At 40.6% G+C, this 19877-nt stretch overlaps 2 protein-coding genes and 1 pseudogene across 2 annotated transcripts; 2 read left to right on the top strand and 1 right to left on the bottom strand.

The window, feature by feature from the left end:
• Positions 1–50: 50 nt before the first annotated feature.
• On the bottom strand, positions 51–8777 carry LOC108110069 (chondroitin sulfate synthase 1). The gene is made up of 6 exons (XM_017218950.2): positions 7983–8777; positions 4523–5391; positions 4308–4448; positions 4076–4241; positions 1661–2074; positions 51–1579 (listed from the first exon to the last, which is right to left on the bottom strand). The coding sequence occupies exons 2-6, from the start codon at positions 5285–5287 to the stop codon at positions 579–581; spliced, it is 2487 nt and encodes an 828-aa protein (XP_017074439.1). The 5' UTR covers positions 5288–5391; positions 7983–8777; the 3' UTR covers positions 51–578.
• On the top strand, positions 2134–4037 carry LOC108110070 (alkaline phosphatase, tissue-nonspecific isozyme). The gene is made up of 2 exons (XM_017218951.1): positions 2134–3682; positions 3745–4037. Exons 1-2 carry the CDS (start codon positions 2440–2442, stop codon positions 3960–3962), a joined length of 1461 nt encoding a protein of 486 aa, XP_017074440.1. The 5' UTR covers positions 2134–2439; the 3' UTR covers positions 3963–4037.
• LOC108110072 lies at positions 6704–19640 on the top strand (annotated as a pseudogene).
• Positions 19641–19877: the final 237 nt, after the last annotated feature.

Raw genomic sequence — 19877 nt, 5'->3', positions numbered from 1 at the left:
GTGAATGCATATTTTGCACTTAATCCTAGCTTATTAACAAAAAGATTTAATTGGCAATGAAAATACTAAGTATTTATTTCATTTTCTTAGCAAATGTACATAGGAACCACTTATTGTTAGTTTTTAATTTTAATTCTCAATTTACAGCATTTCAACTTGACTTGGAAGTATGGAATAATTTACTAAAGTATTATGGAATTTAAATTATACAAGAATGGCATGGACATGACTATTAATCATAACTGCGGATATTTAAAATAGTATCGACATCGTCAGAAAACTTAGCTAATAGTTGTTCCAAAAAATGTGACTTATATTGTATTTAATTAAGCAACTAATATTGTGTATCGTTAGCTATATTTGATCCTACTAATTTACAAGTGTTCACCTATCCCTTTAATGACCATAAAGATATATGGATCATTAGTTGGTCTAGCTTAGCATTAAGGACTAACGAATGGATTTGGCATATCGGCTGACTTACTCACACTCACACGCACTCATTTAGGAAACATTTAGCATAATACTATATGGCAGGATCGCTGGTTAGGATCACTGGATCTGGATGGGAACGATCATCACCTGGCCTGCTGCTGTTGCTGTTGCTTTTGGCGATTAAATTCGGCGGCAAACTGGACATTTTCCGGGTTGCTATGGAAAAGCTGCTCCATCAGTCTCGTGCTACCCAGGGAATTGGCCTTGGTGCCCAGGCACATGTTATACTGCGGAGCATCCAGCTGGACATCACAGCTAATGTCATGATAGATATGAACGAGCGTAGGATCTGGTGCGCGGAAAACACTCAATCTTCGCCATTGTTCGGCGGCCTCATTATAGTCCATGGCCAGCTCGGCTGTATTGGCCAGGAAGCCGCGCTGTCTGGTTCCCACCCGCACAATCTTCTCCAAGAACTTCACATCCTCCAGGCCCCAGCCAGTGATGTCTTTGTCAAATCCATTGATATCCTCGTCGAGAATATCCGACTTGTAAATGGCGCAGATTCCGAAACCAAATTGCCGGAAATAGCCCCGTTCGTCGTCGATCCTTGGAGTTTCCCCATCATCGGATCCAGCTTCACCGGTCCTTCTTTGCGGATCGTATTGGCTAAAGACTATGGGCAGATATACCTGCTTGCCCCGCTGCGTGTGCATCCTCACCCGCTGCAGGGTCTCAACTTCAAAGACCATGTCCACGTCGATAAAGAGAATGATGTCCTCCTGCTTGATGTACGAGGATCTGGCTGCGACATCCAAGGCAACGCCACGCGAGAAGGCGGTACTTCTTTGGATCCAGTTGACCTGCTGGTAGACATGCCTGGCATGTAGATCGTGGAGCAGCTGCAGATGATCACCCAGTTCGTCTGGCGAACCAAAGATCACGACCAGAAGATCACAGTGCTGGTCACCACGCACACAGACACGCTCGTAGGTGCGAAGGAAACGCTCGAAGGTACCCAGGCGACCAGCGATGGGTAGGACGAAGACGATCTTGTCCTGCGCCGGCGATAGCAGTCCACTGGGCATAGTGAAGTGACTGCTTAGGCGGGCCATTCCGTTCTGAAAGAGGCTGCCCAAAAGACCTGCCAGTGGAAAGGGGAAAGAGATGTTATAGACTACTCTGTCATATGGTTTTACCCTTGAGTAGTCCTTTAGGTACTCACTCTGCTGCAGGGTGACGTTGTAGAAGTCCTCGTCGAACTCCTTGACAAAGATTCCGGTAAAGGCCCGCTGGACATAGAGATGCCTTCGCACTGGCACCGTCATCTTTTTGCCGCGATACTTTTTGTAAATGAGAAGGAGATCCAAGATCAGATCCTGACCGTGCAGTGCATCCAGACGATGGTATCCGTAGAGCAGTTCCCGGAACTCGATTACACGACCTCGCTGCCTGGAATAGTTGTTGATGTTTTCCATCACCTCGGTGATCACGTCCTCGAGACCTTCCCGCATCGCCGAGTCGATCTTCTGCTTGGGATTGGCCGAACTGGCTGAGTAAAGGCTGCGAGCGATGAAGGACCAGTCAAGAAGATCATCGGTGCTGCCGGGCACGAATTTATTCAGTTCCGGACTGATTCCTTTGGTTGAGAAGGAAATAAGGATGAATTAGAAAGTAGCCAATGTTGGGTAAGTTAAAAAAACAAATTTAGTTTACTAAATTTTAGCTTAAATAGGTTAAAAATATCAAAAATCTAAAGTTCAGTAAGAACTCATGCACTTTCTCCGCTTATCAAAATGATTTGAATCCACTTGTGGCCACCCTGGAACTGGGCCAATGCTAATGTGGTCTAATGGAAACACACCCCAGGTGGTGGTTGGTGGTTAATTTTCCGGTAGGTTAGCATGATATTTCCCAACGGAGTTGGCCTTTAAAACGAACGTCTGACGACGTCAACAGTCAGATCGGATTTGGTTAGGCCCGGCCATAAAACCTCAAGTAAAAATGTTGCTCCAAGCCAAGCGACTGCCAATCCTGCTGCCCCTCATCTTCAACTTCATTTACGTTCAATCCTTGACCTCCGTGGAGCAAGTGCAACCGACAGAGGAGCAGCTATCATCGTTTTGGCTGAGCCAGGCACAGGATCAGTTGGGTGAACGTTTGGCCAGAACCAAGGATGCCATTATCGACACCCGTAAAGCCAAAAATGTGGTGATGCTTCTGGGCGATGGTCTGTCCATCACCACCCTAACGGCCGCTCGCATCCTCAAGGGACAACGTAGCGGTGCACGTGGGGAGGAGGCTCAATTGGCCTTGGAGCGATTTCCTTTCGCCGGACTCAGCAAGACGTACTGCGTCGACGAACAGACACCGGATTCCGCGTGCACGGCCACCGCCTATTTGGGCGGTGTGAAGACGCATAGCGGCACTGTGGGTCAGAGTGCCAGTGGTGAGCGGGTGGACTCGGTACTGCAGTGGGCACAGCAAGCGGGCAAGGTCACGGGCATAGTGACCACCACCCGATTGACGGATGCCAGTCCTGCCGGAGCCTATGCCCATGTCCGAAGGCGAGGCGAGGAGTTGGAGATTGCTCGCCAGCTGGTGGAGGATGAACCAGGCAAGAGCCTACATGTCATCCTGGGCGGTGGCCTTAGCAAATTCACCGACGAGCGAAGGGATGGCAAGAATCTACTGACCCAGTGGCGGGAAACCAATCCGAATGGCTGCTTCGCTCGATCCCTGAAAGATCTGAGAAACTGCAGCGATGCCACGGGCAGCCTTCTGGGTGTCTTCGGTGACAGCCACATGTCGTATCATTTGGCTGCCAGCAAGGAGCAGCCCAGACTCTGTGAAATGGCAGCGGCGGCCATCGAAAAATTGCAGCAAAAATCTCAAGAGGATGGCAATGGCTACTTTGTGTTCATCGAAGGCGGCAGGATTGATCATGGACACCACGAGACACGAGTGGGCTATGCCTTGGATGAGATGCTGGAGTTTGATGCGGCCGTGGAAACGGTGATCAAGATGACCGATCCTCGGGAAACCCTAATCGTGGCCACCGCTGATCATTCGCATACACTCAGCATGGCGGGCTATGCCAAGCGAGGAACCCCCATTCTGGGAATGGATGCCCAGCAGCGGGACCTGAATGGAGTACCGTATAGCACCTTGAACTACGCCATTGGCAAGTGGCAGAGTCTGGACAAGGAGGGCAAGAGGGAGAGCCCTAGCAAGACCCTCAGTACAAGTTAGTAACAAAATATGTGATGACTACGTAACCCCTAATCTCTTCTTTTCCTTTTAACTAAGCCTCCTACACGCCCAGTTACATTCATGGACGAAAGGGTGTACATTCTGGCGAGGATGTGGCTGTATTTGCAATGGGCCCTCAGGCCCATCACTTTGGCGGCATTATGGAACAGAATCTGCTGCCCCATATCATTGGCTATGCGGCTTGCCTGGGCAGTGGTGTGACCCTTTGCAGGCAGGAGAAGGATAACGCCACGGATGTATCTACATTTGCCTGATTCCTCAGAGTTTCTCAGATATGTGTGTAAATTGTTTGTTTTCAGTTATTTGGAATATATAATGTTTAGTTTAAAGTCCACTTTGATATCCTTAAGATTGATTACAAACTTACCCAATATATTGTGATCCTGGAAGTGCCTTTTGCCCGTATCACTTTCTGGCGAGGCACTGGGCAGCATGTAGGTGCTCTCGTCGGGCACTTCCAGGTACTTGGCCATACGCTTGATGTCGCGATGCAAGAGCAGCGATTCCTGGCGCATCTCCTCCGCCTTCAGACCCTGTTTAGGAGGAATCAATTATTTGTAAATATTTTTTAATAATTTTAAAAATATTTAAAAACTAACCTGGACATAGGAGTGCAGGCGGTACATGAGGGGCGCCTGTTTAATGGGATGCAGGGTGATGGCATTGTGGATCTCCTTTCGTTTCAGTTTTCCCGTATAGGCATTTCGGCCACTTGAGTTATGCCGCAGGATGTACTGCATCTATATATGGGTAAGGAAGTTATATATACATATCAGATCCATTACTATATTCTTAAATTTTTAGTTAAACCCACCTCATAGTTCCAAGTGCAGGGAATGCCGGCGAACTTCTGCACACACCTGCCCACCTCGACGTCCTCGTGGGTGCTGTACAGATTCTTCAGGCAGCTGGGTATGTGTGGTGCCACGCGGCGTAGGGTTTCGCTGCTTAGAATGACGCCCGGTCCGCCCATGCAGAAGTTCTCGTCGAACTCCAGGGATAATAAGCCGAACTCCTCGCTATTTCCCTTGCCCGCCTGGCCAATGAACTGCGGCTTGGAGCTATCAATGGAGCGGAGGAATCGTTCCAGCTTGGCCGGCTCCATGTAGACATCGTCGTCCGCTCGGATGAACCATTCGAACTTATCGATATAGTGTTCGTACATATAGTATAACATCATGAAGGACTTCTTTTGCGGCGGATACCGATCGTCGACATTTTTCAGACCCACCACGGGCAGATCATCGGAAAAGCTGCCCTCCGAACTAAAGAAGGCCATCCTGCCGGGCACCTCCTTGCCCCACGTATCGTACACAGCTCTCGCTCTGCCCTCCAGAAAACTCTTCGCCGTCATCACGCCCACAAAGACGAGATTCTTTTGGGAATTCTGTATGGTATCCTCTTCCCGCAGGCCAATAATCTCCGCCGGCGACTTCAGATTCGTTGGCCGCAGACTGCAGCGCTTCACGATCTCCAATGCCCGGTAGTTCTTGAGCACGGTGCCGATGCAGAGACCCAAGGCGATCCCAAAACAGGCAATGATCAGCGTCTTGCGCTTCGTCATCGTGTGCTGCAACATTTTGGATGTATGTTTGTATATTTAACCCGTTTAATCCGAATCCAAATCGCTCGGGGATCCCAATGGCAGTGGTGTTTCAGTGAGCGGCGTTCATGGGAGTCTCTCTGTGCGTAGGAAAAAGAAAAAGGGGGATAAATTCTATAAATTAATGGCACGTGCCGGGCCAGCCGGAAATATTACTCATCTCATCCGTATGTATGGCTACACAGAGGAAATATCACTGTACTAGAGCAAGGTTTTAAGGTAAATATACTCTTGAGATCAAGAAATCAATAGGGTTAGCTTTTCTTTTTGCCTTTGCTTATTTCTAATCTATATTATGTATGAAAAGCTTTTCAGTGCAATATATTTTTTAGATATTTAACTTATTTAAATTTGGCACATTTTTTCACTGTGTATGCCTCCCAGCAACGACTGCTTTTTGCATTAGAAATTACTGAAATAAATTTCAGGGAAAAGTAAAACCCAGAGGGGTAAAATTATGATAAAATTCTTTTTAAATTTGATTTAAAGTAATTGTTAGTTAATTTAATATAAAGAAAGTGGCCATTTACTCTAAAGGCGTTTTAGTTTGATTGAATTTTAATATATTTTTTGATATATTAGATTGTTCTTTAAGCTATTATTCTTGGCTATATATAGATATCTTTTTAACAAGTAGTACCCCTAAATCTTAAGTACTTCCTTCTTCTCCCTTCAAATTAAAACTCTAAACATAAAGGTAATATAAAATTCTAGATCTAACCCTTTGATAACCGATTACTTTCCCTGAAATCTAAAATCTATATAAAATTCGATTCCATCCTCACTCTAAGCGTGAGTAAGATCGAAATCTGAAGTCTGTGAGTGGTTCCGCAAATATTTGAGTTTGGGCGGCGTTTTCCTGGAACTGTTTTCCATTAGCCTCGGATATACTGGTATCCGGTGGCCCTGTTACCCCGCTGCCTGAACTTCGAGACACTTCAGACACTTGAGCTGAGATTTGAGTTTAAAAATATGCCCGACACAGGGAGCAGACTTGTCGTGAAGAATCTAAAACTATTTATAAATTGAGACGATTGCGTTGGCGGCGACAGACCCGGTAAATTGGACAATCTACAATTGTTGCAGCTCTGTCCGGGAATTTAAAGCACTATGGACGCCTTCCAGGGAGTCTCGAAAGATCTCTTTCTATCGCTATATCTATCTTTCTACTACCTCCACTCACATAACCAAATGTTAATTAAATAAACAAACAGCGCGGGAAACTATTTGGTTTACAAATCAAAGGCCGGCAAACGTAAACTGGAGCACACATTAGGAATAAACGGAAGGTGTTGCTTTTCCATTAGCCTGGCCTCTATTAGTTTTTAGTTAGACAGCAAGAAAAGCTTGCAATTTATTAGTTATTTTTATAAGGAAATTGATATTGAAAGATTCTTTGAATTTACATTTTCTGTTAATATTTTAGGGATTTACTTATCTACATAATATTATTGATTATGATTTTCTTTAACCTATGTATTTTTCTCTGTGTACTTTTAGCATGGTCTTGACGCACAAGCATTTAGCTCGCCAACTGACCTTCTCTCCATAGCCTGAGTCACCTGTACAGGTGCGACCTTAGTGCGGAATCCCGCCCTGCGTACGTATTTCTTATGCAACTTCTAGCACTGATCTTAACTTATGTTTTTTATATTTTTAGCTACAAGTTGCTCCCCTATTTTCCTTCTGTGAGATAAGGAAACTTTGATTTATTGAAATTATTTCGCCTAGGCTTATCTGGATTGAGAATAATCAGAATCAGCTCGGCTCGGCTCGGCCAATGGAAGGGTATGAAAATCCGGGCAAAAGCTGAATTCGTTTAATGAACTTTTTAGTGCCCAAGTGTGTTCCCGTCCGAGTCTCGTTTCGGTTACGCGGACCTTGACGGCAAGTTTAAGGCATTTAAGCGAGTCTGGTTTCTGTTCAATTTCAACCGGAGGCTAAGATTTCTCAGCATCGATAGTGCAAAAACTATTACAAATTTGTATAAGGAATGTGTTTGAAGTTTCCAGCTAAATCGGTAAGTAATCTGTGTAGCTAAAATATCATTGTTATTAAACAAAATGTAAGGTGAATGAATTTGATAAGGATGATTTGGCAGTGCTTTTTGTATTTATTAAACTGAGTATACATTTTAATCGGAATAACCAAAGTTCGTCATGAATTCTATTAAGAGATGTCTGAGTTAAGAAATTCTTGGGAACTCGTTGAAGTAATTGAAAGGTTGCTTATGTTTCTTGATTGTTAGATTATGGTAGCTATTCGATATATTTATTATCATATTTTTTGACTTAACATCTTAGGAACAGTAGTCAAGAAAGTGCAGAAACCTTAATAACGCAACTATAAGTTTTTTATCAAATGTATTTTCTGTTAACTTTTACCTATAAGTGTTGGGTCATATAAGTATAATATAAATCTATAAATAATAATTGTTATTCCTTTAATACACTTTTGTTAATGGAAGAATAATTAACTATCATTAATAAGTTTAAAAAATAACACAAAACCCTCGTGATTCACATTCTTCTACCCCACAAAAGAGATACATTTTCACCCACAAACTTAAAGATTCTTTGCTAGCCTTAAGCTTTATGTACAAAACATAGACCTCACATATCGACCTTAATTGAAATACTTAACGGTACTTAACATACTATAGCCAACTCACCTGTTCCTATCCGATCAAGTGGCCGTCGACTGCAAAGTTAGCACTTTTTCCGCTTTTTTCGCTGTGTTTTTTACAGCCTTTTCTGCTGTCCGGTTGTTGTTGGGCCCATGCAATTCGCATTGATCGGATGATCGGGGAGTATTACTTATATATATGCAGATATATATAAATGGAGTGGGAGTGGGAGTTGGAGTGGCTGTTGGCCTGGGGAGTAACTGCCTTGCAAGAGCCGAGGATCTCGACTAGGGGCTACGCAATTGTTGAATGTTGACAATTGGTCGGTCGTCTCCGGGGGAAAGACAACACACTCACAGGCACACACTCGTACGCACACACTGACTCGCTCACAGATACTCGGTAGACGCACACAGCGACAGCATTTCAGTGAGCACACAACAACAACAACACATGCTGTTTAATTATTATTAGCCTCAGTTGTTGTTGTCATTGCTGTTTTTTTTTTTGTTTTTTATTTTTGCTGGTTACGACGATAAGTTCGCAAAGGTCGATTCACGAAAAAAAAAATATAAGATAATAAAAAACTTTAGCCAACACGCACACACACACACACTCACGAACGAAATAATTAAACCAATTTCATAATATGCAATTTCACTTTTTTGCTCGCTCCAAGCGGTGAATTAATTAAGTTAATATTTCTGCTTCTTTAACCATAAACTTAGCACGCCTTTTGGTTTTCGTTTTCGTTTTTTTTTGTGGTGTTTTGTGCTAAGAACAAACGTCGATAAACGTTGAATTCCGTCCAAGAACTAACCGATCCGAACCGATCCGTTCCAATCCATCCGAAAAGTCGCCGCGAGAGTGAGCGGACCCGGCCACCTTTGCCTTGCCTGCGAAAGTATCTCTCAGATACTTTTCAGCTCTCCGCAGCTGGCACTGTTTGTGTCAGTGATGCGCTGGTGATTTCTGAGCACTGCGATCACTTTTAGTGAAGCGAGGAGCAGCAAGGTTTTACGGGTGAACTAAGAAAGAAGGGTTAGTGGTTTCATATTCACCTTTTTGGGGATATTTTTTGCATTTTTTTTATTGGTAGCTTTATGTTAAGCTAAGAGCTTGCTTAACCCTTTGAAAGATTCGTCGTAGTTGCTTTTTTGAGAGCTTAAAAATCAAGTCTATGAAGTACTTAAGTCATTGACAGATTTTTATTAAGATTAAACAAGAAGCTTATTAACTTAAATAAATTAAACGAATCTTAAGAAATAATGAATTATAATTCGAAAATTCATCAAAAAGCCAAAGAAAAGTTAATATTAAATCAAAAATAAAGTTCATTTCCTTCCCTTAAAATCAAAAAATCAATATAAACTTTTCTAAGAACCCAAAATATGTCGCAAAACTAAAGAAAACCAAAAAATGCTTTAAGAAGTTGATTTGTTTGTGGCACCTCCCCTTGGCGTGTGTGTGTGTGTGCCGTCGTATCTGTGTGTTTGCCGAGAGATGTGCGTAAATGTATCTGCAGCTGTATCAGTATCTGTATCTGATAGCTGGCCGTTGAGTGGCTTGCTCATCGCAACGCTCGCTATCTCCAGCCGGGCTGACATGTGGTGTGCGTGGTCATGGCAACATGTGGCCCGGAATTACTCGCTTCGTTACTCCCGGTTTATAGTTCGCGGAATTTACAAAAAACAAAAACTAAACTTTTTCGCAAAAAATTTCCAAAAATTAAATAAACAAATTTTTGTGGTGGAAATGGGAATTTTTTAGTGGCAGAATGAAGGCAATTTGTATTCGTAGGGAATATAGTTTATAGTTTTGCAATAATTATTTAAGTTATTTATTATGAAACTTTAATTTAGATAAATATATATAAAAACTTCTTTTAATTTATAAATATAAAGAAAACTTAAATCTTTATTGTTTTAAAGTTAATAATAATCTAAAAATAGATCTTACCTTTTCAAATTTAACTGCAAAACTAGTTTTGAATGTCGGCACAAGCGGGCGCTGCTTTTCGAACGCGCCATCTAACTGTTTGGCTTTTACTCGTTGTCTACCTAAACGTAGTTCTACAAATGCCTGCCTAGATGGCGCTATTCAGCAATGTAAAATCTTATTGGAAATTATTTAAATTATTTAAAATCTATTTTAAATGTTTTAAGAATGCTTTAAATTAATAAATAGTGTAAGTAAAATTTGTCAATAATTTATTTATATTTATATATAATTTTTTGTAGGATTATTTTGTTCATAAAATATTTGAAAATTCCTTTAAAATATTAACTTACACTAATCTAGGTTAGTTTTCTTAGTAAGCCCCTTATATTTAAATAAAACCAAGTTGATAGTTAGCAAAATAATGTTGTAACTAGTGTAAGTTAAGCTACTAATATGCATAAACCTCCTGGGGGTGTAATTACCTTGAGATATCACGCCCAAAGGATCTTAATAATCCCTTTTGCATAGCTGCCTCCTTACGAGGTGCTACAACCAAGGGTAGCCCCCCATAGAAAAAGCGATCCATCATGATGGAAATCGCTTAGGTATCATTAGCTAGAAGCTGGAAGCTGGATAAAAAATGGGAAATGGAAAACAAATGCGTTCCAGCTAAACTGACAGCGGCGAATACAATTAGCCATGTTAATTCGCGGCGGGTATTCAAATGGCCAACTCGGATCGGGGGTGGTTATGTTGTGCTTCGTGTAAATTACAACTAACACTATAAATTTTTGCATTTTTCAAGTTTTTATTTTTCCATTTTTGTTATTGCATTTAACATTAGCTTAATGCCATCATAAATTTTGTGCTCGCTTCCAAAGGCCATAAATACATTAGCAATGTCTAAAAAAAAAATAAAATAGGAAAAAAGAGTGAGAAGGAAATGCGAGGGCGGTGGCGAGGGCGAGGGCGGGGGCGGGGGCGGCTCATTGAATTTCAAAATGATGCTAAAGTGAGAAAAGTTTTCAATTGAATTTAATGCGAAAAGTTGATATGCAAATGCAAATGCGACGCGATCGGTGCGATGTTGTTTACTTTAATTTATTATTTATTTATTTATCTATCCATCTATTCCGCTGTCGTTTCACTTGTACATCCATCTCTCTATATCTATATCTATATATATATATATCTATCTATATAAATATATTTAATCTTTAATAAATGGGAACATTTAGCGGCCCACAGTTTAGTTTATCGAATTTATCGCTCAGAGCTCTTCGATCGGCCGGCTAACCGGCAATTAAATGCACATTAATCATTCACCTTCGCCCCCTCTCTTTCGCTGGGCCGCGCGCCCTCTCTTTCTAAAAGGAGCACTCGACATGTGTTTGCCCATCGGCATCTCATATCGGCGTATATATCATCGGGGGATATATCTTCATTTCCATTTTACACGATGACATGCCTTGCGATCTCATTTGGTAATATATTTAAGGGATTTTTTATTGCCATTAAGCGTTGATTTATTATTTATATAAAAAAAAAATTCAAAAATAGATCAAATAAGTTTAGATTTACCTATTTTTTGTACATTTTTAAAGATCAAATTATTGCATGTTTAAGATTCTTACATGAACTCTAGATTGAGTACTTTAAATAGCTAGAATTTAAGTATTATTTTAAGGTTTTATTGTTGATTTGCTCTTCTAATTTAAATGCTAATATAAAAACCACAACAACCAGGGGCCAGGCATGGGTTAAGGGGGTCAAATTAGCCACCTTAACCGCCGAGCATTTTCAGCTATTAATTCAATCGCCAGCTAACCAGTTGCCATGTGGCCAGTGGCCAGTTTTAGTCTCCCTCTCTCTCTCCCTCTGACGATCCGATTAAGTCGGGCAAACCACTTGATGGCTTAATTATCTACTTAACATACTTAAGAATATTAACTGTTTTGCGATGCATTACATTGCCGGGGCCATCACAATTATTTTTTAATTATCTACTTAGCCAGAGAATTTTTCTCATTTCTAGATTTCATTTTTTCACCCATTTCATTACGAATGATAATGTGAGTGGCTATAAAATGTTATTTATTTTTATTTAGATAGTAAAAATGTTAAAAAATATAAAAAAATACTGTAGCTTTCTTTAGAGTAGCTAAAAAAGAAAAAACTGAGAAAAACTTCAAAAGAAAACCCCAACTTCTGGCAAATCGCCACCACCTTTCCATTCATTGGGAAATCGGCATTTTACTATCCATATAATTTGTCAGCATTTTGTAGTCTCGATTATTTTGTGTAAGTTTTTTTTATTTATTTAGTTTTTTTTTTGCTGCTGCTGCAGTTACAGTGGGGCAACGAAATGTGCAACTCAGCGTCGATTTCACTGTTTCTGTTGATTTGCCACCGTGCTGCCTGCCGCCCCATTGCATTGCAAGCAGCAACCTCAATCAACCTCCCTCCATCAGTTGCCACTTTTGCTTGTTGTTTGATTAAATTGTTTCAATTGTAAACGTTGCTCGCAATTTGTCAAGTCCAAGTGGCGTGTTTGTGTGTTCCTCTTGTTATTTTTTTAAGTTTTTTCTTTTTCGTCGTTGTTTGTGGCGCGTGGCGCGACTTCGAATTAAGAAAACAAAAAATGCAAGAATGGAGGCAGGAGCAGGCGGCCAGACCAGCAGATACCCAGTGTTTGGTTTGAACTAATAAGATCTTGGGAATTATAAAGATATTTTTGGATTTTAAGGCAAGTAAAACTTAAAGAAAACTAGGGTTTATGATGATTTTGGGTTTACAGATTAAATCAGAAAACTATAACTTAGTAATCCTTCAATTTAGTTAGAAAAATCTTATGATAACCAAGGCTAGCATCAACTTAAAGTTAACTTATATAGCTTTCCTTGTACTGCATTCTATATATAATATTAAACCCAACTTATGAACCCTTCTTATACTAATAGGTATATATCTCTTCTATATATATATCTTACACATTCTTCAAGTCATACATTCCCATTAGCCATAAATTTGAACTCGCTGGCAAAACAAACAGCAGGCTAAAATTGCCAATTTTTGTGCATTTTGTGCTCCTTTTCAAAACTAATCACGACTAATGAAAGACAACAACACAGCAAGTAGCAAATGGCTTTTTTGGGGTCGGTCACGCCTCTTTTTTTTATATATATAAAAATATATATATATATTATAAAGCCGCCAAACCGCCCCCACACCTGGTGATTGACAGAGCGCCTGGGCACGGCCAAAAAACAATCGAAGCCGCTTCAATCTGGACCCACAAGTAGAGCCAAAGCCCAGAGTCATAGTCATAGACCAAGTCAGTTACAAAGTCAGCCCCAGTTACAGATATATGTATATATATAGAGAGAGAGAGATATATATACAAACTGTCCTCGTTTGGTCAGCGGGCGCTGTGCTGGCCATAATTTAACCAAATGTCGTGCCAACGACAATGACGTCGACTTTGCCAGTCAGCGATCACGCTCCGGTTTCTGGCTTCGATCCATAATACCCTTGCCAGGCCAATCTCCAAGATCTCTTCAAATGGATAATGCAGTTTGTATGGCATCTTAAAAATAAGCCATGAACTTGTGAAATTTTTAAAATAAAATAATAAGTAATTGTATTTTTAATTTAATAATAAGCTTAAGCTTAGTTTCTAAGGAAAGTCGCATGATAATCTTAAATATTTCTCGAGATCAAGGATTTTCGGCTTGAACTATTTAAAAATTTACTTAAGAAGTTTATAATTTACACTTCTTAAATATCATCAGGCATAAATATTAAGTTTTTTACTTATTAATTTTCAATAATAATAGCAAAAGAAAGGGATTTTCAGGGAATTCAATTTTCAGCAAAACAAAGTTGCACATTTTCTTCCAGTTTTTCTTTTTGTTTTCATTTTAATGCCCAGCCCGACATTTGTTTTCTCGAGTTACGACCAAGTGACCCACCTACCAAACCACCCACTAAACCACTGAGCCACCGATCACGCCCCTTAGACGCCTACAATGCTAATTGGAGTGTTTGTTAAATGGATTTTCCTTACCTTCGATCGCATTTGCTTGCATTATTTTTCTATATATTATATATTTTATCATTCCAATTAGCCAATACTGCTAAAGGAAAATGCAAATAGAAATGTAACTGTAAGAGGCGGTTTTTATTCTTTTCAATTTTAATTTAAGTGAGGTAATCCTTAATTTCCCCTTGAACTGACTGTATTTTGTCCATAGCTAAGCCAATAACTGTCCGATTATGGAATTTCATATCTCGTAGGCCTCGCAATGTAATTCCTATGATTCCTAATTTATTTGCATTCAAATCTGGTAAACTTACTTCCTTTATCAGATAGTACTTGAAACACAAAGAGGACTGCACTTTCCTCAACTTCAAGCTTATGAATTTTCCGTCAATAGTCATAAAACTTAAAATAATTCTGAATAATTTCAAGGATAAAGAAGATAATCCTCTTAAACTTAACTTTTTATAGTCAATATATAGCTTAGCGAGAAGAAAACCAACCTGTTTCCCACTTCTATGAGTTACCAGCAAAGGCTTAAGTTAATAACCAAAAAATAATCCTGGAAAATGGGTCCTTCTAACAGCCAAATTTGAAAAATTAACTAAAAGTTAAGATTCGAAGGTTACCCGCCAGTTAACGGCCAGTTAATGGCTATCTTAGTTAACTTTAAGTTAACCGAAATTTTTGCGCACTCCGCGGCCCTTATAATTCCCAACTAGTTCTACCTCAAATGTTGTGACTAGGCCGCTGTTGGCCAGTGAAAATCAGTCAAGTCATTTTTGTGTGTGTGTGTTTGTGTGCTTTCAGTGCTTCCAAGTGCCTCCAAGTGGTCCGGTGGTACCTCCTATCATATTGGTGGTACCTGGACATGGCCTCCATGGAGGATGCAGTGCATCATGGACTTTTTTGGCTGGCCTTTTGATGACGTGTGATGCTGTATATATACGACGATGCCTTCTATATTATCGATGGACTTCGGCAAGCCGGAAATCAAGGTAAGTGGAAACTTTTTTTTATTTTTACTGCATAACTCGAGGGGCATTTTTGGCCCATGATCCGCAGTTTTGCAATCGGCTTGCATGCCGCCATGCAATGGGGATAGTTTAACAATAAGTTAAGTTAAGTTAAGCTTGCCCGGCTAGGATCAATGCCAGATCCAGTCCATCTGCCGTGGAGATCAGGTACTGCTATACATTGGGCTTCCTCCTTTATAGACTGCTGCTACTAGGACCTATCTTATGGACCACCCACACGGAGATACTGCTCGGCTGTGATCACTCCCAGATTCAGTCCAAGTCCATCGGCGACAGAGACCAGAAATTCCTCCTCTGCTTTTGTTTTTTTTCACGGAGATACTGTATTTCTGGAATCACTCCCAGTCCTTCAGCTCTGCAGACCTGCTACTCATCTACCTTTGGTCATCTATGTTTTGGACTACAGCCACCGGAGATTTAAGGACTATCCACTGGGAGATACGAATGAGATTATAACTTATAGATCTGTATACCCTGCATTTCTATGCTGGATTCTGAAGCCTTCATCGTCCATCGTATATGGCGGAGCCTATCATGACTGGACTTCCGCAAGCCGGAAATCAAGGTGGGTGGCAATGCCGCCAATGCAATGAGGATTATTTAACAACAAGTTAAGTTAAGCTTGCACGGCTGTAATCATTCCAAGTCGCAGTCCATCTGCCATGGAGATCAGGTACTGCTCTGCTTTGGCTTTTCTCGTTTATGCACTGCTGCTACTTGGAAATTAAGAAATTACCGTATTTTGTACATAACTAAGCCAATAATGGTTGAAATATGGAATGTAATACCTCAATGAGCTCGTAATTTGATTGCCAACAAAACTGAATTCACACCTTAAATTTTTGTCGTTTTCAACAAAAAAGGATGATGTTAGAAGTTAGAGCTAAGGAACTGCAACAAGCCTGGTTCTCTGCTGCAGTTTTTTTGGCATAGCTCAGCTCAGCTCGCAATTTAATTCCTATGATTCCTAATTGATTTCCATTAAAATCTGGAAAACTTAATTTTTTGGAATTTTTTGAACATTTTGATGATGGCCCCCTCCCTTATGACCCCTTATCAGAAATTCGAAATTTGGCCAAAAATTAATAATTAAAAAACCAGCCAAAAAATGATGAGGAATTAAGTCATGGTTATTCTTTTTGCTGTTTTGACTAAGTTAGAGCTAAAATACCAAAAAATAAAATGCAGAAATTTCCCTCAATCGGGCTGGCGGCTATGTAGATCCCGATTTATCGATTTTACCAGGCGAGCAAAAGCATTCAGAAGGTGTGAACTGATTAGCTGATTAGTTTATTTGACGAATGCTAAAAGGTGTGCAAGTAAGTACTGTTTATCAATAAGTTCTAATAAAATACATGGGATTTAACTGCTATTTCGTGTTTATCGTGCTAAATTCGTGATACGATATGGTAAACAACGTGGTTTCCCATCTCTATCTTAGAGCTTCGTCTTCCAGCGAAAATGGCGGCTGAAATGGTAGCCATATTGAAAGGCGGCCATCTTGAGAAAAAACAAAGTTTACAGAAAACAGATGTTGCTTGCTACGGTTTCTGTTCGCCTGGTAAATGAAATCGAAAAATGACCAATTTGTCTGAGAAAAAATGATTTTTTTTTATCAAAATATCAACGCATTTTGGCTAGCTGATGTCTTTAAAATACAAGGCGAACAGAATCGAGTAGCAGGTGGAAATCGATAAATTTATGGGCTCCACTTAGGGTTGCCCACGTGAGTACTGTTTTCCGACATGATCGAATAAATTACATGGGACTTAACTATTATTACGTGCCTGTCGTGCTAAAGTCGTGACAAGACACAAAAAACAACGTGGTTGCTCATCTCTTGTTTATGTTTTGGTTGTCAATGGCAACCATCTTGAAAAGGCAGCCATCTTGAAATTAAAACACAGGCTCCCAGAAAAAATTTGCTTGCTACTGATTTCTGTTCGGCTGGTACTAAAATCCCAAAATGAACAATTTGACTGAGAAAAAATGATTTTTTTTATCGAAGTATCATCGCATTTTGGCTAGTTGATGCCTATAAAATACCAGGCGAACAGAATCGAGTAGCAGGTGGAAATCGCTAAATTTATGAGCTCCACTTAGGGATGCCCACGTGAGCACTGTTTTTCGACACGATCGAATAAATTACATGGGACCTTAATATTATTTCGTGATTGTCGTGCTAAACTCGTGAGTCGACACAAAAAACAACGTGGTTGCTCATCTCTTGTTTATGTTTTGGGCTCCAGACTAACGGTTCCCATCCAGACATGAGTGACACTTAAGGATGGCCACGTGAGCAGTGGTATTCGTCACGACCGAATGAAATACATAGGATTTAATTGCTTTTTCGTGATTATCGTGCTAAACTCGTGAAACGTCACAGAAAACAACGTGGTTGCTCATCTCTTGTTTATGTTTTGGTTTTCAATGGCAACCATCTTGAAAAGGCAGCCATCTTGAAATTAAAACACAGGCTCCCAGAAAAAATTTGCTTGCTACTGATTTCTGTTCGCCTGGTACTAAAATCCCAAAATGAACAATTTGACTGAGAAAAAATGATTTTTTTTATCGAAGTATTATCATCGCATTTTGGCTAGTTGATGCCTAAAAATACCAGGCGAACAGAATCGAGTAGCAGGTGGAAATCGCTAAATTTATGAGCTCCACTTAGGGATGCCCACGTGAGCACTGTTTTTCGACACGATCGAATAAATTGCATGGGACCTTAATATTATTTCGTGATTATCGTGCTAAACTCGTGAGACGTCACAGAAAACAACGTGGTGGCTCATCTCTTGTTTATGTTTTGGTCTGCAATGGCAACCATCTTGAAAAGGCAGTCATCTTGGAAAGGCAGCCATCTTGAAATAAAAACACAGGCTCCCAGAAAAAAGTTGCTTGCTACTGATTTCTGTTCGCCTGGTATTTAAATGGTAAAATGTACCAATCTGACGGCAAAAAATCATTTCTTTGGATCAAAAAATGAGCGAGTTTCGAAGTTGTTTATGCTTTTAAATACCAGGCGAACAGAAACGCGTAGTAGGTGGAAATCGACCTGTTGTTTAACTTTGCTTAGGGATGGCCATGTGAGCACAGGTTTTCGGCACGGCCTAATAAATTACATGGGACCTTAATATTATTTCGTGATTGTCGTGCTAAACTCGTGAGACGACACAGAAAACAACGTGTTTGCTCATCTCTTGTTTATGTTTTGCACCACAAAGCTTTACTAACTGTAAATCTTCCAGGGAGCCATTTGTCGACCAATCAGAGGGCTCCATCGCAAGAACTTCTAAAGCCCAACAGAAACTTGCTATCTCTTCTGTTCGCCTGGTATCAGAACAAGAACTTTGCCAAGACCTTAAGCTATTTCAAGTACCCAAAGTTCCGCCTAAAGATAGGCAAAGTAAAACGCAAACACATTTCGTGTACATTTTTCTTTTATTTCAGTTTTGTTTGTTTGTTTGCTTTTTATTTATTATTTTTACAATTTTTTAAGCTAAAGTGTGAAAAAATTAATTTATTTAAATATATTAATGAAATTTAATATTTAATGACATTTTTCACATATAGATTTCCTGTTCATCCCAACGACCATGTGAACAAGTCGCAGAGCTCAAACAATACCTTCCCCATCTCGGTGGCTCTGAAGGTGAACGACAACCTCAACGACGCCGTACGATGCTCTGATGGCCATGTCAAAGGAGTTTAAGGATGTCATCAAGATTGGGCGCACCCATACAGAGGATGCCGTGCCATTGACCCTGGGGCAGGAGTTCAGCAGCTATGCCGCCGAGCAGTTGGCCTAGGCCCACGAGCGAATCGACGCTTGCCTGCCGAGAGCTTATCAGCTGGCTCTGGGCGGCACAGCCGTGGGTCTAGACTGACTATACCTGCAAGGGATTCGCCGAGAAGTGTGCGGAAAAGATTGCCGAGCTTACCAATCTGCCATTCGTTAAAGCTCCCAATAAGTGCTTGAGGCACTGGCTGCACGAGATGCTATTGTCGAGGTCCATGGTGTCCTTAATACGATAGCCGTTTTGTCGGCTCGGGCCCAGGGTTGCGGCTTGGATGAGCTTTCCCTGCCACAGAACGAGCCTGGTAGCTCTATCATGCCCGGGAAGGTTAATCCCACGCAGTGAGAATCACTCACGATGCTTTGTGCCCAAGGCAACCCATCGGTGGTGGTTGATCGACTCCAATGTGCTGCTGTAAGTTTAAATGATAATCTTGTTATTTATTTGCAAAGTAATATCTTTTCCTCTTTAGCTGACGGCAGCAGGATCTTCACTGTCAACTGCGTCAACGGAATCCAGGCCAAACGTGAGAACATTGCCAAGATCATGAACGAATCCCTAATGCTGGTTACCGACCTGAGTCCCCACATTGGCTACGACATAGCGGCCAGGATGCCGTCTTGGCGATCAATGGAACGGCGGATCGACTAGTAATTAAAATACAAACTCAACGAGGTATTACACTCTATACTTGCACCATTAATGGCTTAGTTATGGGGAAAATATTGTCAGTTTGAGGGGAAAATTGTGACCTTTACATCTTAGATAAGGGTTAACATCACCTTTTTGGAAAAAAAAAGTATAATGAAGCTTTCCAGGTTTGAATCGTAAGGACTCTCAACCATAAAATAGATAAGCTTTATATTTTTTACATATTTTGTAAATATATAGCTCCTTTTTAAGGAAGGCAGCTTATTTTTTAGGATTATGACAGACGAAAATGAGCTTTTAACATTGCTCAAAACTTTAAAAATTGTTAGCAGCGAAAAAATTAGATGGTTAACGGAAAATTTTGAATTTTAAATGGCTAGTTAACTGCCAGCTTAGGTTTGAATGTGAGCTGTCCGTTAACGGCTATGCCAGTTAACTCCAAGTAAACCGTGTGCACTCCGCGGCACTTATA

The sequence above is a fragment of the Drosophila eugracilis genome, unplaced genomic scaffold (genome assembly GCF_018153835.1).
Source record: "Drosophila eugracilis isolate 14026-0451.02 unplaced genomic scaffold, ASM1815383v1 contig_1858, whole genome shotgun sequence".
Taxonomy (NCBI): Eukaryota; Metazoa; Arthropoda; class Insecta; order Diptera; family Drosophilidae; genus Drosophila; species Drosophila eugracilis.
This window is presented reverse-complemented; position numbering and strand designations above follow the sequence as displayed.

Bases quoted from the DNA above. Each gene is read 5' to 3' on its own strand.
- LOC108110070 (XM_017218951.1), top strand. From the start codon at position 2,440: ATGTTGCTCCAAGCCAAGCGACTGCCAATCCTGCTGCCCCTCATCTTC. The intron at 3,683-3,744 runs GTTAGTAACAAA...CTTTTAACTAAG, and splicing joins TAGCAAGACCCTCAGTACAA to CCTCCTACACGCCCAGTTAC.
- LOC108110069 (XM_017218950.2), bottom strand. From the start codon at position 5,287: ATGTTGCAGCACACGATGACGAAGCGCAAGACGCTGATCATTGCCTGT. The intron at 4,449-4,522 runs GTGGGTTTAACT...ACCCATATATAG, and splicing joins CCTGCACTTGGAACTATGAG to ATGCAGTACATCCTGCGGCA. The intron at 1,580-1,660 runs GTGAGTACCTAA...TTCCACTGGCAG, and splicing joins CAACGTCACCCTGCAGCAGA to GTCTTTTGGGCAGCCTCTTT.